The sequence below is a fragment of the Vitis riparia genome, chromosome 13 (assembly GCF_004353265.1).
Source record: "Vitis riparia cultivar Riparia Gloire de Montpellier isolate 1030 chromosome 13, EGFV_Vit.rip_1.0, whole genome shotgun sequence".
NCBI classification, from domain to species: domain Eukaryota; kingdom Viridiplantae; phylum Streptophyta; class Magnoliopsida; order Vitales; family Vitaceae; genus Vitis; species Vitis riparia.
Genome location: NC_048443.1, coordinates 4,850,628 through 4,874,656, shown reverse-complemented (window position 1 = coordinate 4,874,656; position 24,029 = coordinate 4,850,628). Strand labels below are relative to the sequence as shown.

The following is a 24,029-nucleotide window of genomic DNA, read 5'->3' as shown; positions in this document are numbered from 1 at the left end:
AAACCATCGATTTCACCGATATATCAGCTTTATATAGGCATATCGCTCATTATGCTGATAAATAGGTGAAAAATGAGTGAAATTCGCAACGTTTCAAACCTGGCCTTGAAAGACAAGATGTACTCAAAGCAACTATGAGCTTTTTAAGATTTCTATGACGTTGTAGCTCTCATTTTCATAATCAAATAGGGTCTAAACTTTCTAACTTTTTCCCTCACTAGCCTAAGTAACTTAAGCAACACTAACAAGACAACTATATTTTGGGTTAAACTTTCAATTATGTTGATGGAGTTGAAGTTCTGGTTGCACCTAGACATGTATGTTTATGGTTTCATTTTAAGTTGTGTCATTAGCCCCTCATCCTCTAAGACAGAAAAGGATATGACACAAGAAATGAACATTTGTGGAAGGAATGAAATTAAAGGTACACCAAGATTTATGTGGAAAACCCTCCAATAATGAGGGAAAAACCACGGGTCAGTATAAAAATAATCACCTATGGTAAAAAGGATATTAAAATATTCTCACAAATTTCTTTTTAAAAAGAAAGGAAAAAACACTTGAGGTATTACAATTTTTAAGAAAATAAAAATGTTCAAATCACCATATCAGAGAACCAAACCTTGTAGAAACATATGCAACCAATGTCTAAGGAGAAAACAAGTTTCATATTTCTTACATTCTACACTAAGCACCAAAACCAAAGATGGTTGATTTTGCTTTGGCCACTACAAATGTAAAAAAACACAACATTGACGTCCTTAAGTTGAGCTATTCTTGGAGAGCCAAAAGCGTCAAAATTCCTTTCATTTTTATGCCATCAACTAGCAGAAAAGTCATGGTATGGAAAATCCATCGAGCTTCCACCACCTACCACCTTACATTCAGGAAGTACCAAAAAAAGGGAAAAAAGGGTCAGGCCAATTGAATAGAATTTGCCTAACCAAGCATTGTTAGTGTGATAATTGCCCCCAATGTGAAAAGCTCCTCAACCCTTACATACACAAACAATGAACTATAAAAGTACTCATTGAAATTCTAATTAAGAAGCACTTGAGCTGGTGGTAGAAATACAATGGCATGAAGACTTACACAACAAAGAAACCTACGAACTCTACTCAACAAACAAAAAGGAAAATCATCAACTATGATTGAGTCAATAACATACCGTCAACAATGATACTGGATGTAAAAATGGAAAAGAAAAAATTAATGAACAAAAGTAAAATATTGAAAACAAATAAAAAAGAAAAATGGAAAAATGTCAAGTTGTGATGAGTTTTGAAATGCACTGTGTCTTTCTACATGTGCAGAAAAATTAGGGAGTTAAGATTATTATTCTGATGTTAATGGAATTATGGGAGTAGCTTAATAATGGGCTGGTCTTTGCTTCCATTTTTGTGATTGAAAAATAAAATCCAATTTGAAATTGATTCATGTGTTAAAAACCTAGCTATTTCCCTCTACATAGGGATGTGAAAATCTTAGGCAATCATATTTACATGTTAATTTAAATATTTGAGAAATTAAGAGGCCAGTACCATTTCTATGGACAAAAACCAGCTTCATCAAATTGTTGGAATAGAAATAAGTAAATGTGTTTGAAATATTGAATGAAAAAACCAGGTCAATTGGAACTAAACTAAGCAAGTGCAACCAGAAATCTTCTTAAGATCAACTTGAATTTCATCAGCCTCTTTTATACTTCTTACATACAACAGTATGAGGTCTGTTGGCGTAAGGGTGCCATGCAAAAAGAAATATGATTTAATTATGTAGAAAGAGAAATACACTAGAAACATTTTAGAGAACAAGGAAATAAGATAGATGAGAAAAGAATATTCTCATAATTTTAAAATTTAGATGGGAAAATTTGAATTGCTGAACATACCTAGTTGAAATTAAGGGAGGGAGAGTGATCTAAGATTCAATCCAGCCACAACCATCGATCGACACCAACTGGTTACAAAATTGCATTAAGATAGAAAAATGTAAAATAAACAAAAACTCAAAAGTAAAAAATAAAAGAAATTGGAACTAAGTTGCGAATGGGCATACTTGGACCGTCTTGAGAAATGCAGGGGATGTGGGCGACGTTGGACCAATATTCTCCTCCCTCCTTTAACTATCTTTCTTTTATGGTAGGACAACCATTGATGGAAAGTTCTGCGAGTGTTGCAGGAAGCGGCCCTAAGGACCGGAGGTTAGGGCAATTTGAGATATGTAAGAATTGAAGAGAGATGAGGTTGCGGAGAGCCAAGGAGGCCAAGGATTCCATTCCGTCGATATAAAGGCTGGTGAGAGTAAAGGGAAGACGACAAAAGGAAACCATATCTGGAAACATTTTCTTAATAATCAAATTAGAAAGAGTGGTCAGGGTGTCGAAGCCCCACTCAGATATGGGCGTTTTCAGATTCTTACAGTTATTGATCTCAAGTGATGTTAGGTTAGGGGCCAAACCCCCTTCCGGAAAGGACTCCAATCCTGGGCATTGGGATATGGTTAGGCTGCGCAGAAATTTGAGGTTTCTCATTTGATGTGTTAGAGATTTAAGATTCTCACATCTCTTAATTTCAAGGTATTCGAGGATAGGGATGGACAAGCCTCTTTCTGGAAAGCACTCCAGACCTCCACAATCGTTTATGTCGAGCTTCCGAAGGCGGTCAAGGCATCCTTTTAGGCTTTTCAGATTTGGATACCCCTCAAGTCGTAAATACTCTAGGGCTGTACTGTTGGGTGACATTTTCTCTGACATTGACTCCAAGTTTGTGCATCCCCTAATAGAAAGGTTCTTGAGAGCGGAGGGTAACTCCCCTGTTGGAAAGGAATTGAGAGAGGAACAATTCTCTATCCTCAATTCTTCAAGACAACAAGTGTTGCTGCTGGAGGTCGAATTGCGGTGCATCAGCCCCTCTGGTAGTGACTCTAGACTTCGACAATCCCCAATACGAAGCTTCTTGAGTGTCGTGGGTAGCTCACCATTTGGGAAGCATTTGAGAAATGGAGAAGAGTCAATGGACAAGTATTTGAGCGGACACGAGTTGTAGTTATGAGGCAGCGATTTTAGACCCCCACAATAGAACAACTCAAGGCGTCTTAGCATTGGTGGGAAAGCCGAATGAGGAAATGACTCTAGTTTGGGGCAGCCCCATATACTCATCTCTACAAGACGTGTGAGAGTTTGCAATCCATTCGACAGCTTCTCCAGATTAGCACACCCTTCTATTCTCAATTTTTTAAGATTGCAAGGCAGCCATTGCTCCTCCCACAAACATGTCAGCCCATCACAATTGTGTATCTTCAATTCTTGCAAGGCTACCAAGGATCTAGTAAATCCGGTCCTCAAACATGTCAATCTTGAAATCTGGATGAGATTTACAGTAACGAGGGATGGAAGATCAAATTGAGCACCTCTCAACACTACCTCATCACATTCTTTGAAATTTAATTCACGGAGAGATGCAAGTTTTGGAAGCCCACACATCAATCCCGGACATTCTGACACTTCAAGCTCTACTAGGGACTGCAGGCATTTCGGCAATTCCCCAATCAGTTTTGGACATTTCCTCATAAAAAACTTTTCAAGATGGGGAAATGTTCCCACATCTTCCTTGATGAAATTAGAATGAGACCAATTTTCCCATTCTGGCATATCCTCAAACCTCAACTCCCTCAAAGATGCAAAAGGATTCCTACACTCTCCATAAAATTCAGCACCTATGCTTTTAACTTGGCTCATACCTTTAATACACAAAACTTTGAGCACCGATAGTCCACCCAGATTTGGTAATAACATGCATTTTTTGCAATCTCTGAGAGTTAGTTCCACCATTACTGAGAATGAAGGATCTCCTAACCAACTTGGAAATTTGGATCCACCATAAAATGCAATTGTGAGCCTTTTTAAATTTTCACGAGGCTGCAAGGACTCCAAGACATGCAGTTCACGTATATCGTTTCGTTCATCCCAACAATCATTACTCCACTTCATCGTCAACTCTTCAATTTTTTTTTTCTCTTTTAAATTAGCAGCTCTTACCTCTCCAACATCCACTACCTCTTGCAACCCAGAAATAGAAAGCACTCCTTGGAGGTTCAAACAATTCTTGAGTTCTCCAATTCCAACCCCTCTACTTTTGCTCACAATGAACCTAGTCAACACTTGCAAATTTGTGAGGTTGCCTATTTGGAAAGGCATTTCTAGTCGTTGACTTGTTCCCGTAATATCAAGGTGCCGAAGGTTTTTCAGCTTTCCAATCCCTATAGGCAATTGGGTAAGTTGATAACAACCACGTAATATCAACGTTTGTAAATTATAAAGATGACCCACTGAATTAGGTAGACTGTGTATATGAGATTTGGAAAAATTGAGATAACGCAGATGTATTAACTCACCAATCGAACTTGGTACTTCACCCATGCGACAACCAGCCAAAGATAGTACCCGTAAGCATCTCATTCGCATTATTAGGTCATGTACCACCTGCTTAGATATAAATGCAAATGAATACTTCATGTTTGGTAATGCTATTAACGTGCGTAGATTCTTCGCTGTATCAAAGGCTTTAAATTTTCCAGCAACCTCAAAAACTTGCTGGGTGAAACATGAATGACGAGCTCTTTCAGAAATAGTACGTTGCTGATTATTTTCAATTTTTTCCTCCAAATTAAAACATACACCTCCAGCAACGAATTGAGCAAGATCATGAACAAGATCATGCATCACGAATTGTGATGAACTATGATTTGATTGTTGGAAAAATGACCTTGCAAATAATTCATGTAAGAATTCGGTGCCTATCTCCTCCATTTGCTTCTGTCGTTTTACTTGGTGCAAGAATCCCTCTCCCATCCACAGCAAGACTAATTCATCCACGTCGAACACGTAGTCCTTTGGAAATATAGAGCAATAAGCAAAGCAGCGCTTCAAATGTGAAGGAAGATGATGATAACTCAATTTGAGAGCTGGAAGAATAGTGTTATTCTCTTCTGGTAAGTCCCATATCTTGCTTTTCAGTATATCCTCCCATGCATCATGATTCAGTTTTGTGCGCAACATTCCTCCCAAGGCCTTTGCAGCCAAAGGTAGCCCTTTGCACTTTTTCACTATTTCTTCACCAACAACTCTCAGGTTTGGATGATTATGGAAGTTTCTTGTACCTAATGCCTGCTGGGCAAACAAAGACAAGCACTCATCATTGGATAACTCCTTGAGGGGATAGGCTGAGCTGGCTCCGATGGCTGATACAACCCCTTGATTACGAGTGGTGACAATAACCCTACTGCCTCGTGCTCCAGTTCTTATTGGCTGGTGTAAAAGGTCCCATCTGTCACAATTCTGATTCCAAACATCGTCTAAAACAAGAAGAAACTTTGTTCCAGAGAGTTTCTCTTTCAGTTTGACTTGAAGCAGGTTGAGATCGTTGAAATCGGACATATCAGAAGCAACAGACTGAACAATTGTCTTTGTTACCCTCAAGACATCAAAATCATCAGAGACACAAACCCAAACTCTTAGATCAAAATGACTCTCCACTTTGTCATCGTTGTAGGCAAGCTGAGCAAGAGTAGTTTTGCCCACGCCTCCCATGCCAATTATGGGAATGACACGGACTGCGTCATCACTTGGCTCATGATCGTGGAGCAACAAGTCGAGTATGGCTGCTTTATCTGTTTCCCTACCACAAACACGCGATTCATCTACCAAACAAGTGGTGGGTAGTATTTCTCCTGCTTTGGCGGACCTTTTCCCGATAACTTTTTCAGTTAAAAGGAGATTATTTTGCTGTGAATAAATATCTTTCAACCTTTCAGTGATATTCTCTATCTTGGACCTCATCTCAACATTGAACTTAATAGCACTTGGAGTGAAACTAGTACAACAAGAAGGGATAAGGCTCCGGAACTTACTTGTGCTGGGTTGAGTTTCCGCCATCAACTTCCGCCCCAAAGCTTCAGTGGCCAAGTCGTCCAGGATGTCCTCCACATCATAAGCCAAGTCTCTGAGGTCGTCGAGCCATATCTTGACCACTTGGTTTTCCATCTGCTTCTCCTCCGCATCCTCCAGCACGGCATGAATTTTGTTCAGTGTTTTCTCCCACTTGTTGAGCTCAGCATGAACTTGCACTTGGCGAGCATAATTGAGCAGGTCAGAAGAGATCAACTTGTCGAACAAGGTGTCAAAGAAAGAAGAGAGAATAGCCTCTCCAACAAAAGCCATGGTATCCTTATCGGAAAGGGAAGGAAGCAAGAGAAATCAAAACTCAAAATCCCCAGAACAACAGAACCGGAAAGGATTTTGGTAGATCTAGCAGATATTCTCCAGAAATACTTTTGTCAATAGAGGAATCTGCATTATTGGTAAAGAGGAAAAGCTGCCTGGCTTCATTATGTGAGAGTGGAAAAGTAGAAGAAAAGCACTCAATTATCTAAATGTTTTTATAGAACAAATAATGCATAAGAGTATCCATGTTATTAAAAATGTTACCGTTAAATTATTTATTAAAAATGTTTAATTTATTTGAATTATCATCTTTATTTTTAATGATATTTTCAGAAATATTTGTGTCAAAGGTATAAAAAAAGGAAAAAAAAAATCATATTTAATAAAATTTTCATCATATCAAAATTACCCAAATAAGCTTTCCCAATTTGGCATTACTCCACGAAGGGAGTCAAAAGACGTCGCAACATTGGGCTAAGTATTTGTGGTTGTGGGCATGAAAAGTTGAGATGTAGGCCCAAAACCTACGGGCCTCGACACGCCAAAGCCCTCCTCGCCAGTCCCTCCCTTGCTTCTTCAGTCTCCTCTGCATGTGTTCTTTCTTTTTTCCCATCAATTTCTCCTCATTTTCCTCACCAATCCTCTTTTATCTGTTTGGTTGCTAAGAAAACATATCAAAATAGAGGAAAATAAAAAGAAAAGTTTTCGAAATTTCGAATCTAATCTTTTTGTGTTGTTTTGTTATTGTTGCATTTTTTTTTTTTTTGAAAAAGAATTAAAGGCAAGGTATGCTCAGCTAAAAAATTAAAGTATTAAAAAACTTTTATTATAAAAAATTTTAATTATGATTTTTGAAAACATTATATAAGTCAGAATTTTCACATACGATTTAGTGTATTTCATTGCAATTATTACTATTATATATTTTTAAAAATAAGAAATAAGAGTTATTATTGAGAAGTTATTACTATTTTTTTATTTTTAAAATTAGAAAAGAGGAAATAAATCCAAATAAAAGTGGTTTTTTTTACTATAATTTATGAGTATAGGCCTATTTATATATTTTCTTTTTTTTACCTTTTTTTTTTTCAAATTTGTATTTTGCAAGGGGTAATTAGGTTTAATAGTTATGGTAATTGCTTTCTTTTTATTATTTTTTGAAAAAGTGAAAAATGGACAAGGACAGTCAACTTAGTATTTACCCTTTTTTGTGACATTAATAATTCTCATGATCTATGCTAATGACATTGAAGCATGTACGGAGGGTAGAATAGAAAATAAAAATGAGGGATTTTTTAAGTTTGGGTAAACACTGGAAAGTGAATGGCTAATTAGGAATAGTAATGGGATAGGTTTTTTTGGATACCCACCCCGACTCACTCCTAATGTGATGAATTTAAAATTTAAATAAATGAGTTTGGGACATGTTTGAAATTTTTTTAAAAACCCAAGAGTTTTGATGGGTTCGAGTATTGTCTTGTCCTATCACATTTTATTTTATTTTCTTATTTTTAAAAATAATAATAAGTTATAAAAATGATAATATTTTAATTATTTATAAAATATATTTATTTTAATATAATTAAAAAAAGTTAAAACGGGTATGAAAATTTCTCACACTGGACTTGTCTTATTTAATTTTTTTAATGGGACAGGATGAGAAATATTTTAAATAAATGGGACGGGGTTGGGATGGGGCTACCCACCCCCATTGCCATCCATATGACCAATTCCTAAAGCACTCATAAAAGGAAACTTCAACTATCCATATCTGACCTTGTAGTTGACACTACGTATGAAGTAGATACTTAAAAACAAATAAAGACTATGATTCAATTGGTCACTAAAGCAAGATAATGAGACTCAACTAGCTGAACCATTACTGATTACAAATTATTGATGGGGTTTAAAGTTCACAGCTCTTTATGTTTTTCCTCCCTCAAAAATACCAATAAAAAAAAGTGCAAAGCTTCAAAAACCTGAAGTTTGGATGCCAAGTTGAAGTCTCTAACAAGATCCCAAGAGTTTCTTGTATTTTCTCTACATTTTTACCAAAATGGTGGCTTGTTTGGTGATCATATTTGGTAATTTCACAATCATGTCTTGAGTTACCATGAAATATGTTGAGGCCTCCAAGAAACATATTCCCTTTTCATGCATCCCCAAGTCCAGGCCAATGGGCAACAACAACAGATGAACAAAATCAATATGCAGACTTGAGATTCTTTGTCTTCTATGGAGGACAAAGGAGTTTTCATAGGGCCTATTCTCCAATCCCGTCAACTTATAAGTATCCAACAGGCTTTGAGTACCAACCATGTTAACTTACTAACAATTCAAAACCAAAACAACAAAAAGTAAGTGTTAGCACAAGAGAGTGAGAGTTATATAGTTTTTAGATGATTTTAGGTAGGGGCAATACTATTCCCTACCTTTCTTAAGTTTTGAACTCAAGAATGTGATATGCCCAAGTGAGCTTCTTAGAGGGGAGGGGTATGACTGACAGTGCTGCAAAACTTGATCCCCTGCAGAACCCATCTAAACATGAATCCTCTGAAAATTAAATTTTTTTAGAAATGAATGCCAATGTGAAAATCAAGTAAAGTACATCCATAACAAAAGAAAGAACCATGTAACTATAATGGAGTCATCTTGCTACTATGATCAACAATCGTTCACAAGTATCATGAACTTTTAATGAGTATTCGATGATATTATGATCATAATTTAAAAATAAGCTTAAACCTTCACAAACAGGGGCTATGCATCCAATGTAAATTGTGCAATCATAATCATACTGCTTTCTTAGATGAGTAATAACCTGTCTATTTCATGTCTTTATCTTCTTTTTGAAAGCATCAAAACAAAAGTAGGCTACCCCAAATAAAGTAGATCTCATGTATATGTGGATCCCAGAAAGAACAAAGAAAAGATAACTGCTAAAGGAAGAAAATACATTGCACATGCAATACATTTCATAAAGGAAAGCCACAGCAAAGACCCTCTTTGTCATGTTTTCCTAGCAAAATAACTGGTTAAGGAACATATGCTCCATCTTTGCCCCCTTTCCCCCTAAATGCTAGACTAGAATAGAATTGCTCTCCATATGTCTTCTAGCTCTCAGTCACCATCCTTAGGAGCCGACCTGATGACAAATCCTGCATGGTCCCCGGATGGATCATCAAGTATGACACCACCAGAAAAATGTATCACTAAGGTGTCACTTAGATATATTTTTTGTTTTCTATTTTTAAAAATAGAAAATGATAGTAACTCATAAGATGCAAAAGCTATTTAAGATAATGACTTTTAACAAATGTTTTAAAAAATAGAAAATCCATACTTTTTATATTAGAGTTATTATATTTTATATAAGATTTACTAATATTTTCTATTTAAAAAAAAAAAAAAAAACATGAACTGTATCCCAACAAGCACTAAATGATTACTTGAAAGGGCTGTTCACAGAAAAAATGATACCTTCTTGGCAAGATATGTTTATTAACAACCATTTCCAATGCCTTTCCACAAACTTACCAAATAAGGATCTTAAATTTTGTTACAAACCCACCCCTCTTCTCCTTAATGTCACCTTTCACTACTTTCCTCAACAATTTTAATCCCATTAGCTGCATACCTCTTTATACTTCATTCCTACTACCTTGCTTGCAGAATGGAATTTACCTAATCCAAGCATTGCAAATGTGATAAAGCCTAAGTGGAGATGTAAGAGGGATGTTGTTGCCCCCAATGTGAAATGCATCTCAACATGGATATATATTTAAGAAAAATAGAAACTATCTAACTTTATTGCATTGGAAAAAACTATATTGACCAAGCGGCCATCCCCTGTCCTCTCTAGCCAAGGATTAGTCATTCAAGGATCAGTTGCGCCACCACGATGAAAGACAGTTCTTAGGTGCAAACAATGAACTATAATAGGCTTGTATTGATATTAAGATGAATTAAGTGCTCCAAGTATCTATACAACAAGGACAGAAAAACTTTAAAGAAGTGCTCATTGAAATTATAATTAAGAAGCAATTGTGGCGATTGTAGAAACACAGTGGCATGAAAATTATAACCTAGAAAGCATAGAAACCTATCAAGCCTGCTCAACAATCAAAAAGAAAACCAACTGCAATTGAGGTCAATGACATACCACAATAAGAATAGTCCAATTAAACTTCCTGTTTTTCCTTTAAGCACCTTTGTCTTATATTTCAAGCATTGGTTGTAGCTTTGACTTCTACAACCATGAAGCTGCAACAGATGGTAGAATCTTAACTGAGTTTCCTTTGTGTGAAAAAGCATCTATTGAAACATTGATTACAAATTGTATTTAGAAAGGTAGAACTAATGGCTAACATGAAAAAGATAAAAGAGCAAGATTGAGGAACGACACCAATCAAGTTTACTAAAGGGCAGTTGAGTATGTGATAAAAACATGACGCATGAAAGTATAACTTATACAACAAAGAAACCCATTATTTTTACTCCACAATCAAAACAAAAAAGCATCAATCATTATTGAGGTCAATAACATACCATCATACTTATTTTAGGAATTTAGTTTGCATCTACATAATTTCCCCCTCTCCAACATATAGAAAAGAAGTTTCTGTTAATTATAGAAGTGAAACCCCATATTTGGACCCATAAAAAAGAGGGTTGTGCATCTGTGGTTGGTCAAGCATGCATGGCTGAAGAAAAGAGGAGTGATCTTTCTCTTTCCACTTCTAGAGCAGGAAAAACAAATTTCAATATAAATTCATATTTTCCAATGATGTCATGTTGCTAAAAGTCGGAGAAGTAGGCAACATTGAGCCAAATTTCCTACTCTAATTTAAGCACCTTTGTCTTGGAACAGGAAAATTCGAGATTTCAAGCACTAGGTGTTGCACACAGCCCTTCGTTTAGTAAAAAGGACCCAAGCTTGGGATAACTTGAGATCAATAGCACTTGAAGAAACTTTTAGTAAAAAGCTTGCTCGAAGTTAGAGGAATAAGAAACATGAAATTTTCATATGTAAAGGCTTGAAGGACTAGTGCCACTCAGATGCAATGTCTCAAGCTTCTCACAATCTTGAACCCAAACTAAAGCTAGGTTAGGGCCAAACTCCACTTCCAAAAACTACAAGATACCTGAGAAATCAAGGATCGATCTTTATGATAAATACAAAAATGGAAAATAAAAAAATTGATTTACACAAGTAAAAAGAAGATAAAGGGAAACCCCTTGATTAATGATGAGTTTTGAAATGCACCTTTTGTCCTTCTACATGTAAAGAAGATTTATGAAAGAATGAAGTAGAAACTGATATTAAGATTATTATTTTGATGTTAATGGAATAATGGGAGTGCCTTAGGAAATGAATGAACTCCAAGACTTGAAAATATCCTTTGTAAGAAGATGGCACCATTTATATGGACTAAAACTAGTATCAAATATCTAAGAAGTGGAATAAGCAAATGTGTTTAAAATCTGCAACCAAAAAACCAAGTAAGCTGGAACTCAAATAAGCAAGTGCAAATATAAAACTTCTTAAGATCAAACATAAGCTAGAATAGTTTTATTGCAACCAAATGATTAATTGAGATCAAGGGCATACCGGCATATGAATAGCCTGCTATTGTGATCAGGAAATTTTGAATTTCATGAGCATCTACTTTCTTCCTGCATATGGTGAAGGAACTTATACATTCATTATTAATGGCCAAAACTACATTAGTTTATAAAAATGAAAAAACTAAAATATAAAAAACAAACAAACCAAATGAACTCAAAAAAGAAAGAAAGAAAGAAAGAACCGTACAGTGGTAAGAGATGTGTTAGCTCAAAAAAAATAAAGGTTGTCATGCAAACTTGCAAAATGAAATATGATTTAATCACCTTGAAAGAGAAATAAACTCCAAATATTTTAGAGAGAAAAAAAAAAGAATTAGGAGAGGTGGGAAACAAAGACTTTCACATTTTTAATATTTATATGAGATAATTTGAATTGTTAAATGTACCAAATTGAAAATAAGAGGGAGAGTGATCTCACCTTTCAACAAATAAGGCAAGGGATTAATTCAAAAAAAAAATTCCAAGACACAATCCAACCTCTGATCTAACAAGCCACCTCTTGGTTACATTTGAATATTAAACAAAAAGTTTAGTAATTAATTCAAAAGTAGTTGAGTCACTCATTAGTGGTACAAAATTGCACTGACACAAAAAAAAATGAAAATAAATAATAACTCAGAGATACAAATTAAAAAAACTAGCAGTAAGTTGCAAATGGACAGGGTTTAATGGAAGTATTTGTAATCTATTTGAATGAAGGGGATACTAAAAATGTTGGGTCAATACTCTCTTTTTTCCTCTAAGCATCTCTCTTTTATAAAAGGATAATCTGTGATTTCAAGTCTTCTAGGCATTGCAAGTAGCCCTAAGACCCAATTGAGGGCCCCTCAGATGAGACAGTGCAAGAGACTTTCAATGGAATCAAAAGTAATCAGTAGTATTAAAACTACAAACTTAAGTAGAAACTCGTAGCAAATTGACAAGAGTTGTCTTTTGTTAATGAGGCAGTCTCTAGTTCCATTTTTGTGATATAAAACAACATTCACATAAATTTAATTCATATATGAAAAGTTTTCTTTATGTGGGGATGTGCATTATCTGGGGCTAATCTTCTCTTTTGACCTTTAAGAGAAAATGTTTAGGAAAGCCTCAATTTCTAGATTCATAAGTGTGACATGAGGCTTCATTTCCCTTAGCAAAGAGCTTAGGCAGCCCATGGTACTCTAGGAATCATAGGGCTCTGGAGCCACATGAAAAAAAATTCCAATTTAGTAATGTGATGATAAAAAAAAATAGTTTATAATTATAGGAAGCATACATGTGTATTATGCTAACAATGGCGGAAGTTTGAAGGAATGTGAGTCTATCCCATGCCATAAATTGGCAAGGGCTTGATATTCTTGGAGTCCATGATGCAAGGTTGAATTAGGTTGCAAATAACAACCATTTATGAGTTAACAATATTTACAACTTAATTGAAATTTGTAAAAGTGAACAACATATTACTTTAGGTTGATGGCCACACTCTAAACACATTACAATGAAAATATAAGAAAATGCTCTTCGCCTATAATATTACAACCTTGTCATTAGTAGATCTTAATATATGTATAAAACTTTGTAATGACTTCAATTTTCTCCATGTAGCATATGCATATAGTGAAAATAAAAGAAATACCAGGCCAGCTTAAAAGAATTATAAATTCTTGAATAAAAAACCGTATTTAAGACTTTGTAAAGTGATTGCATACTTAAAAACTGTACTTGCTACAATGAAACCTAAGAAGAAAAAAAAAAGAAAAGATTGATACCAGAGTGAGAACGAAACTGCATAACTTTGCTGCATAAGAATTCAAAAGCCATGGCATATGTGAAGTGAGGGTCCAAGATACTGTAAATGATGATAGACCAAACAAGGCTCTTCAATCTTGATAGATTATATGTTTTTATGGAATATGAGGATTGCACTGGTTATACTTGGACTTAATATTAAGCATATCAACTTAAAAAACATGGGAACCTATCAGGCTTACTTAGAAATAATTTTTTCTTTTTTCGAAAATAACATCTAACATTGAGGTCAAGAACACACCATAATTCGAATAGACCCTATTGAGAAACTTTTGATTTCACCTGCATTTTTTTTTTCCTTCTTCCAACATAGAGAAGAATTTTTTAAAAATGAAGCATATCAACTAACAACTCAGAGCAACCTATAAGGTTTACTTCCAAAAAAGAAAAAAACATAAAGAACTATGATGTTTAGTACAAGGATAGGTATGCAAATGTTTTAGAAAGGTGACATTCTGGAGAGCAAGGGAGGCTAAGGATTCTATAATCCAGATTCTAGGAGAGGTGAGAGATGTAGGAAAGAAACACTCATCATTTGAAAGGGGAACCATTTCTCAAAGAATATCCAAATATAAAAAGATGAAATAAGCTTGGGACTTATATATTATAATATTTTATGTCATTTTTTATATATTATTTTTAATAAAAAATACTTCTCATTTGCATTATCAAGCAGGCTCTAGATTTTCTAATTTTTCTCTCACTAGCCTAGGTAACTTAGACTACTCTAAAAGGATAACTGGATAACTATACTTTGGGTAAAGCTTCCAATTATGTTTGAACCATTTTTAACTCTCATGAAACAATTTACAAGAAAATAAACACAATATATGGTTGATTGCTAGAGTTGAAGCTCTAGTTGCGCCTAGACATGTTTACAGTTTTATTTAAGTTGCGTCATCAGCCTCTTATCCTGTAAGACAACAAAGTTTAGGACACAATGAATGAATGTCTTTGGAAATAATGAAATAAAAGGTACACCAAGATTTACATGGAAAACCCTCTAATAACAAGGGAAAAACCATAGGGCAATCATAGAAATAATCCACTATAGTAAAAAGCAAATTACAATGTTCTCACAATTTTCTTTTTAAGAAGAAAGGAAAAGGAAAAAAAAAAAGGACTTGAGGTATTACAACTTTTGAGAAAATAAAAATGTTTAAATCATCAAACTAGAGAAACAAATCCTATGGAAACATTTGCTACAATTGTCTAAGGATCAAGAAACAAGCTTCAAACTTCTTACATTATATACGTCAAGTTCCAAAATCAGAGACAGCTAATTTTTCTTAAGCCACTAAAACTAAAAAAGCACAGCACAGACATCCATTGAGTTGAGTTCTTCTTAGAGAGCCATAAGTCTCAAAATTCCTCTCATTTTATGCCATCAACTAGCAGAGAAATCATTGTATGGCACATTCTCAAGCCCATCCATTTTAAATGTGTCCATCATGCTTCCACCACCTACCAGCTTACATTCAGGAAGTATTAAAAAAAGGGGGGGGGAGGAGAGAGAGAGAGATAAAGGAAAAGAGAGTTAGGCCAGCAGAATAGAATTTGCCTAATCCAAGTATCACAAACGTAATAAAGCCCAAGTAGAGTTGTAAGAGGGATGCTATTGCCCCCAATGTGAAATGCCCTATATCAACACAGTTATATACACAAACAATGAACTATAATGGGTCTATCTTGAAACTAATATGAATCAAGTACCCCATGCATCCATATAACAAGGACAAAAACTTTAAAAAGGTGTTCATTGAAATTCTTATTAAGAAATAGTTGTGTTGGTGGTAGAAATACAATGGCATGAAAATTATAACTTACACAGAACCTATCAAGTTTACTTAATAATCAAAAAGGAAAACCATCAATTATGATTAAGCTCAATAACATACCACCATACTTGTGTTAGGAATTAAATTTGCATCGGCATTGTTTTTTCCCTCTCCTACATGTAGAAAAGAAGTTTCTGTTAATTATAGAAGTGAACCCTATTATTGACCAATAAAAAAGACGGTTCTACATCCGTGGTTAGTCAAGCATAACTGGGTGAAGGAAAGAGGAGTGATCTCCCTCTCAACTTCCAAAGTGGGCAAAACACAATTCAATATAAATTCATATTTTCCAATGAAGTCATGTTGTTGAATGTCAGAGATGTAGGCAACCCTAAGCCAAACTTCCTCCTTTCTCCTTTAAGCAACTTTGTCCTAGTACAGGAAAATTGATCTGGATTTCAAGCATTGGGTGTCACATGCAACCCTTTAGCAAAAAGGACCAGAGCTCAGAACAACTTAAGATCGATAACACTTGAAGAAACTTTCAGAAAAAAAGCTTACTTCAAGTTAGAGGACTGGCAGCATGATTTCATCATCTGTAAAGGCCTAGTGGACCAGTGCTACTGAGACACATGTGCATCAAGCTTCTCAGAATTGAACCCAAACCGAAGCTACCATGGGGCCAAACCCCCCTTCCAGAAATTACAGGACCTAAACATGCAAGGATCAACCTTGACAATGAATGTAAAAATGGAAAAGAAAAAAATAAATAATGAACAAAAGTAAAAAAGAAATAACAAAAATAAAAATAACGGAGAGATATGAGGTTTTGGAGAGATAGGGAGGCTAGGGATTCCATTCTCCTGATTTCAAGAGAAGTGAGAGATGTAGGAAGAAGACACTCTTCATCCAAGATGGAAACCATACCTGGAAAGAGATCCTCAATAATCAATTTGGAAAGAGAGGTGAGGGTGTGGAGGCCCCACTCAGATATGGGCATTTTCAGATTCTCACATGTTTCTTGAGATACTGCACTTCAAATCCAAAGTTAACCAGAAGGTTTTTGTTCCTACCTACCCCAATCTTCTTTAGATCAAACTGAAACCAAGATAAAATTATTAATAACCTAAACATAAATTGACCTTCAAATTAGTTAACTGTGACCTTATCAATGTAGTATATCCGAATAATGGAGTTCTGTTAATTTGAGATACCACGCCAGTCTCACGGATCTAAATAAGTAATTGTGTAATTAAAAAGAGTGCATGAAATTGAGAACTAGCAAAAGATAACCCATAAAAAATTGCGGCATGAAACTATATTTGTTTTGCTGTAGAACAATCATAAGCTGTGGTTTGGACTGTAGAGTCAAAGTAAATCATGCTGCAAAAAAATTACAGAATGACAACTTTCTCTTTATATATATATATATATATATATATATATAGTGTGAAGCAAAGGATGAGAGCAGGAGGATGAACAAAATGCACTGGTGACAGAAATAATTAGCATGAAAAATGAAGTTGATCGGCTTACACAAGAACAAAAAGAAAAAATTTCATCCAAAGGAGAAGTAACAAATATACCAGTATGTGAACAGGCTGCAATTATGTTTATAAATTTCTTCATTTAATCGACACATTTTTTCCCTTTCTACATTTTGATATTGGGTCAACGAAGTTGGAAGAGAGCTAAATGGGTAGATATAACTAATTGCTTACTTTCATTTCTTAATTAGGGAATGGAACATCTCTCATCTTTTTCTTCACCCTATGTACCTGCCTCATCCTTGTCAAAGCAGGACCCATGTGAATGTACTTCAATCATTCAAAAAGGTTTCTGTCTTCATTAAAAAGAAAATTGTTTCATTTGTCAAATTTTCAGTTTATTTTTTCTCTACTAAGCTACTCTAATATTGGAATAGCAATTGACATCTAGATATCCATATCTAAGTCCACTAAATATAATAGCATGCAGAAAAAGAAATAATTTTTTTTTTTATAATTTTACTACTTCTGAACCAAATCCAAGACAATGGCTTTAAAAATTAGAAAGTTGAAAATATCATTTAAAAGAAAAAAAAAAAAGACAAAGGAAAGAGGCTGAATTTGGTAACTCAACGGCATGGTGCCTTTGATCCAATTTGATGGTCCCAGGAGAAAACAAGGTTGATGTTGTACACACAATAAAGCTATCCCTAAGTATAATAAAAGTAAGGAAAGGATAGGAAAATGGTAGTAATATTGTACCTGCAAGGATTGGGGGTTGAATGGCTTTCTGCTTCTGTTTCTTTTCTGGTACCCACAAAATGTATTTCTATTTCTAGTTATTATACTTCAAAGCATATATTCCCATCTATCTAAAAGCAGGGGATACTTTCCATATCATTGATCTGAATAGACCACAAACTTATTATTGAAAAGCTTTTGATTCCACCTGCATTTTTTCCTTCTTCCTAAATAGAGAAGAATTTTTTTAAAATGAATCATATCAGCTAACAAGTCAGAGCAACCTGTAATATTTACTTCAAAAAATAAAAATAAAAATGAAAATGCAAAAAAACAATGATCTACTTTTGTGATTGAGAACATACAACCAAATGTGAATAGGAACCGGTTATGATTAGAAAACCTTAGATTTCATGCATGCCATTTTTTTCCTTCTAGTTACCACTTGTAAACAAGAAATTTTTATAACTGGCTAACACTAAAACTGATATTGGGTCAATGAAAATGGGAGGGCATACCTAATCCAAAATAAGGAGGGACTAGGGAGAAGTGGTCTTTGCTTACATCTTCTTGATTATGGAAAATTGCATTAATAATTAGAAGTCCATACCTGATTGAAACTAAGGATGGGACAGGGTTGAATGGTCTTTGATCCCATGCTTCAGCATACATAAATGAAGTTCAATCTCAAGTTGTGATAGTTAATCAACAAAATTCGGAATCTACATCCATGCAGGGGACTTGAGCAATGTGGGGCCAGAATTCCTCTCGTTTAAGCGCCTGTCTTTTAGAACTGGTGATAAGCCTTAGCATTGTTGGCAGCCTTCTTCAGGACTGAAATCAGGAAATCAACCTATGTATAGGCACCTTCCTTGAGATACTATAATTCAAATCCATAGTCAACCAGAAGATTTTCACTCCTGCCTACTCCAATCTTCTTAAGATCAAACTGAAACCAAGAGATAACTATTAATAATCTTAATATAAATTGACCTCCAAATTATTTGTCACCTAATCAATGAAGTATGTGTGAACAATGAACTTCTATTACTTTGAGGTATCGTCCCCCAGTCTCAGGGATCTAAATAAGTAATTGTGTAATTGAAAAGAGTAAATGCAATTGGGAGTTAACAAAAGATATCTCATCAAAGATTGAGACATGAAGTTGCATTTGTTTTGCTGCAGAACAATTCATAATCAAAGATTAAGACATGAAGCTGCATTTGTTTCGCTGCAGAACAATTCATAAGCTGTGGTTTGGACCTTATATGTGTAAAGTCAGAGTAAATCATGCTGCAAAAAAATGAAAGATTGCCAATACATACATACATTATATATATATATATATATATATATGTATGTATGTATAATGCAAAGGAGTCATTCAGCAAAAAATTTCCAAGAAACTCCTGGATGCATTTAGATATTCAACAACAGTCCAGCAATTAATTCACAAGCAGTTAAGTTAGTGGTATTAAAATTGCATTAAAATAAAAGCAACTGGGGGTGAGTTGCAAATGAGCGCACCTGACTGAATGTAAGAATGGATGAAACGTAATGCCTCCACCTACAAGTTTCTGCCTCAATATCTATTCTCCAACTATCCAAATGCTGGGGATGTGGGCAATGTTGGGCCAATATTCTCCTTTCTCCTTTGAGCACCTTGCTTTTAGTATAGGAGAATTCTGGATTTGAAGTCTTTCAAGTGTTGCAGGCAACGACGCTAAAGAGCAGAAGTTAGGGCAATTTGATATCTCTAGGACTTGAAGAGAGATGAGATTTCGGAGAGCCAAGGAGGCTAGGGATTCCATTCCATTGATTGTAATGGAGGTGAGAGAAATGGGAAGAAGACACTCTTCATCTGGAAAGGAGACCCTATCAGGAAACATATTCTTAATAGTCAATGACGAAAGAGAGGTGAGGGAGGCCCCACTGAGATATGCCCGTTTTCAGATTCTTACAGTCATCAATCTTAAGTGATGTCAGGTTGGGGGCTAAACCCTCTTCTGGAAAGGACTCCACTCTTGGACAGCCGCTTATTCTCAGCAGTTGAAGAGATTTGAGGTTTGTCATTTGATGTGGCAGAGATTTCAGATTCCGACATTGAGCGATACAAAGGCGTGTGAGGTTGGGGACGGACAAGCCTCCTTTGGGAAAGCACTCCAGACCTTCGCAGTCAATTATTTGGAGATTCTTGAGATTGTGCAGGCATTCTGGTAGGGTTCTCAGATTTGGATAACGCACAAGGTATAAAGAGTCAAGAGCTGAATTGTTGGGGCACATGTTCTCTGACGTCGACTCCAAGTTGGAGCAAACGGAAATTGCAAGATTTTTAAGGGTGGAGGGTAACTCCCCTGTTGGAAAGGACTTGAGAGAGGGACAATAATCAATGATCAAATTTTCAAGACAACAAGTGGAATTATGGTGCATCATTCCTTCTGGTAGAGACGTTAGATTTTCACAACCTTGAATATATATATTCTTGAGTGTGGTTGGAAGCTCAGAATTTGGAAAGCATACGAGAGATGGACACATATATATCTCTAGGGATTCAAGGGCACATGAGTTGTAGTTACGAGGCAGCCATTTTAGGGATTTTTCTCAATAGTACAGTAATTTAAAAAAGTTATATGCTTAAATTACTGTAGTAAAAGAAGTTATTACAAATATACGGTAGTTTTTGCCACCTAGGAAAGAGGATTTGCCACTTAGGAGAGAGGAGAGAGGAGAGAGGTTCAGCGGATAATTTTTTTTTAAACCAAAATCATCTTTTCAAATTTGTCAAAGGGAAATCGTCTTTTCAAAAGACGAGTTCCATGAAAAAAAAAAATTAGTATTTAAAAAAATTCCTCATTTACAAGGGAACTCATCTCTTGAAGAGACGAGTTCCTTGAAAAAAAATATATATTTTTTAAAAAAAAAATCCCAAATTATTATTTAAAAAAAAAACAACAATTCCTCGAGGGAACTCGTCTCTTGAAGAGACGAGTTCTCATGGGAAAAAAATATATATTTTTTTTAAAAATATTTTAAAAAAAAAAAAAATTCCCAAAATTTTAAAATAAAAAAAAAAAAAAAAAAAACAATTCCACAAGGGAACTCGTTTCTTCAAGAGACGAGTTCCCATGGGAAAAAAAAAAATTTTTAAATATTTTTTTTTTTATAAAAAAGTTCCCAAATTAAAAAAAAAAAAAAAAAAAAAAAAAAAAAAAACAATTCCACAAGGGAAATCTTTTTTTAAAAAAAAAAAATACCCAAATTAAAATAAAAATAAAAATTCTTCAAGAGACGAGTTCCCATGGGAAAAAAAAATTTATTTTTTTATAAAAAAATTCCCAAATTAAAAAAAAAAAAAAAAAAAACAATTCCCTTGGGAAAAAAAAAATATTTTAAAAAATATTTTTTTTATAAAAAAAAATTTTTATCAAAAATTCCCAAATTTAAAAAAAAAAAAAAAAAAAAAAAAAAACAATTCCACAAGGGAACTCATCTCTTGAAGAGACGAGTTCCCATGGGAAATTTTTTTTTTTTTTTTTTTTTTTATAAAAAGTTCCCAAATTAAAAAAAAAAAAAAAAAAAAAAAAAAAAAAAACAATTCCACAAGGGAACTCGTCTCTTCAAGAGACGAGTTCCCATGGGAAATTTTTTTTTAAAAAAAAAAAAATACCCAAATTAAAAAAAAAAAAAAAAAATTCTTAGACAGTTCCCATGGGAATTTTTTTTTATTTTTTTTATAAAAAAATTCAAAATTAAAAAAAAAAAAAAAAAAAAAAAAAACAATTCCTCAAGGGAGACGAGTTCCCATGGGAAAATTTTTTTTTTTTTTTTAAATATTTTTTTTATAAAAAAATTCCTAAATTAAATAAATAAATAAAAAAAACAATTCCACAAAGGAACTCATCTCTTGAAGAGATAAAAAAAATTTTTAAAAAAAAATTTTTTTTTTTTTAAAAAATACCCAAATAAAAATAAAAATAAAAAAAACAATTCTTCAAGGGTTCCCTTGGGAAAATTTTTTTTTTTAAAAAAAAATTCCCAAATAAATAAAACAATTCCACAAGGGAACTCGTCTCTTGAAGAGACAAAAAAATTTAAAAAAAAAAATTTTTTTTTAAAAAAATACCCAAATAAATAAATAAATAAATAAATAAAACAATTCTTCAAGGGAACTCGTCTCTTCAAGAGACGAGTTCCCATGGGAAAAAAAAAAAAAAAATTTTTAAAATTTTTTTTTTAAATACCCAAATTAAAAAAAAAAAAATATATATATATATATATATATATATATATATATATATATATATATATATTTAAAGAGACTATTTCCCCTTTGGAATTTTTTTTTATTTTATAATTTGAGATTTTTTTTAAAAAATAAATATATTTTTTTTATGGGAACTCATCTCTTCAAGAGACGAGTTCCCTTGAGGAATTGTTTTTTTAAAAAAAAATAATAATTTGGGAATTTTTTAAAAAATATATATATATTGGGAACTTTTTTTAAAAAAACAAAAGACGAGTTCCCTTGAGGAATTGTTTTTTTTTTTTTTTTAAATAATAATTTGGGAATTTTTTTAAAATATATATATTTTTTATTTTTCATGGAACTCATCTCTTAAAAGAGACGATTTCCCTTGAGGAATTTTTTTTTTTTTTTTTTTTTTAATTTGGGAACTTTTTTTAAAAAATATATATATTTTTTTTCCATGGGAACTCGTCTATTGAAGAGACGAGTTCCCTTGAGGAATTGTTTTTTTTTTTTTTTTTTTTTAATTTGGGAATTTTTTTTTAAAAAAAAATATTAAAAAAAAAAAAAAAAATTTCCCATGGGTAACTCGTCTCTTGAAGAGACGAGTTCCCCTTGTGGAATTGTTTTTTTTTGTTTTTTTGTTTTTTTTTTTTTTTAATTTAGGAATTTTTTTAAAAAAAATATTTAAAAAAAAAAAAATTTTTCCATGGGGAACTCGTCTCTTGAAGAGACGAGTTCCCCTTGTGGAATTGTTTTTTTTTTTTTTTTTTTAATTTGGGAATTTTTTTAAAAAAAAATATTTAAAAAAAAAAAAAATTTCCCATGGGAAACTCGTCTCTTGAAGAGACGAGTTCCCTTGTGGAATTGTTTTTTTTTTTTTTTGTTTTTAATTTGGGAACTTTTTTATAAAAAAAAATTATTTAAAAAAAAAATAAAAATTTTCCCATGGGAAAAAGAAACAAGTTCCCTTGTGGAATTGTATTTTTTTTTTTTTTTAATTTGGGAATTTTATTTTAAAAAAAATATTTTTTAAAAAAATATATATTTTTTTTCTCATGGGAACTCGTCTCTTGAAGAGACGAGTTCCCTCAAGGAATTGTTGTTGTTTTTTTTTTAAATAATAATTTGGGATTTTTTAAAAAAAAATATATTTTTTTTTTCATGGAACTCGTCTTTTGAAAAGACGATTTCCCTTTGACAAATTTGAAAAGATGATTTTGGTTTAAAAAAAAAATTATCCGCTGAACCTCTCTCCTCTCTCCTCTCTCCTAAGTGGCAAATCCTCTTTCCTAGGTGGCAAAAACTACCGTATATTTGTAATAACTTCTTCTACTATAGTAATTTAAGCATAACTTTTTAAAATTACCGTACTATTGAGAAAAATCCGCCATTTTAGACTCTCACACTCGTCCACCACAAGCTTTCTTAGCATTAGCGGCAAACCCGAATCTGAAAATGACTCTAGTTTAGGGCATCTCGTTATTTGCAACTCTTCAAGACACGTGAAAGTTTGCAATCCATTGGCAGCTTCTCCAGATTAGCGCAGTCTTCTATCCTCAAAATTTTAAGATTGCGAGGTACCCCTTGCTCCTCCCACAAACATCTCAGCCAACCACAATCCTTTATCACCAATTCTTGCAAGGCTACCAAGGATCTCGTGAATCCGATCCTCACACAAGTCAATCTTAAAATCATTTCGAGATTTAGAGTAATGAGGGAGGTGGGATCAAACTCACCTCTCAGCATTGCCTCATCACATTCTTTTAAATTTAATTCACCGAGAGATGCAAGTTCTGGAAGTCGACACACCAATTCTGGACATTCTGACACATGAAGCTCCACCAGGCACTGCAGGCATTTCGGTAATTCTCCAATCGGTTTGGGACATTTTCTTATTACAAACCTCTGAAGGCAAGGAAAGGCTCCTACATCTCCCATAATGAAATTAGAATGAGACCAACTTTCCCATTCCGGCATATCCACAGACCTTAATTCCTTCAAAGATGCAATAGGATTCGTACACTTTCCATAAAATTCAGCACCTATGCTTTTAACTTCGCTCATGCCTCCAATCCGCAAAACTTCAAGCAAAGGTAGTCCACCTAGAGTTGGTAATAACAAGCATTTTTTAC

At 33.8% G+C, this 24,029-nt stretch overlaps 2 protein-coding genes across 19 annotated transcripts; both read right to left on the bottom strand.

Moving 5' to 3' along the window:
* Window positions 1–606: 606 nt before the first annotated feature.
* LOC117928126 (putative disease resistance RPP13-like protein 1) lies at window positions 607–6,373 on the bottom strand. Its single transcript, XM_034847988.1, has 3 exons — window positions 2,059–6,373; window positions 1,892–1,959; window positions 607–877 (listed from the first exon to the last, which is right to left on the bottom strand). The coding sequence occupies exon 1, from the start codon at window positions 6,218–6,220 to the stop codon at window positions 2,126–2,128; it is 4,095 nt and encodes a 1,364-aa protein (XP_034703879.1). The 5' UTR covers window positions 6,221–6,373; the 3' UTR covers window positions 607–877; window positions 1,892–1,959; window positions 2,059–2,125.
* A 1,686-nt stretch (window positions 6,374–8,059) lies between these two features.
* On the bottom strand, window positions 8,060–23,844 carry LOC117929178 (putative disease resistance protein At3g14460). 18 transcript variants are annotated; one of them, XM_034849415.1, is made up of 12 exons: window positions 23,289–23,844; window positions 19,610–20,235; window positions 19,176–19,509; window positions 18,259–18,597; window positions 15,982–17,875; window positions 15,541–15,593; window positions 13,603–15,113; window positions 11,835–11,899; window positions 11,078–11,367; window positions 10,386–10,486; window positions 8,656–8,748; window positions 8,060–8,551 (listed from the first exon to the last, which is right to left on the bottom strand). In XM_034849415.1, exons 1-3 carry the CDS (start codon window positions 23,327–23,329, stop codon window positions 19,238–19,240), a joined length of 939 nt encoding a protein of 312 aa, XP_034705306.1. In that variant the 5' UTR covers window positions 23,330–23,844; the 3' UTR covers window positions 8,060–8,551; window positions 8,656–8,748; window positions 10,386–10,486; window positions 11,078–11,367; window positions 11,835–11,899; window positions 13,603–15,113; window positions 15,541–15,593; window positions 15,982–17,875; window positions 18,259–18,597; window positions 19,176–19,237. The 18 variants fall into 18 exon arrangements, with proteins under 18 accessions (XP_034705306.1, XP_034705304.1, XP_034705307.1 ...); XM_034849413.1 differs by lacking the exon at window positions 11,078–11,367 and having other exon boundaries at window positions 15,982–16,151; window positions 16,348–17,875; XM_034849416.1 differs by lacking the exon at window positions 11,078–11,367 and having other exon boundaries at window positions 15,982–16,131; window positions 16,348–17,875.
* Window positions 23,845–24,029: the final 185 nt, after the last annotated feature.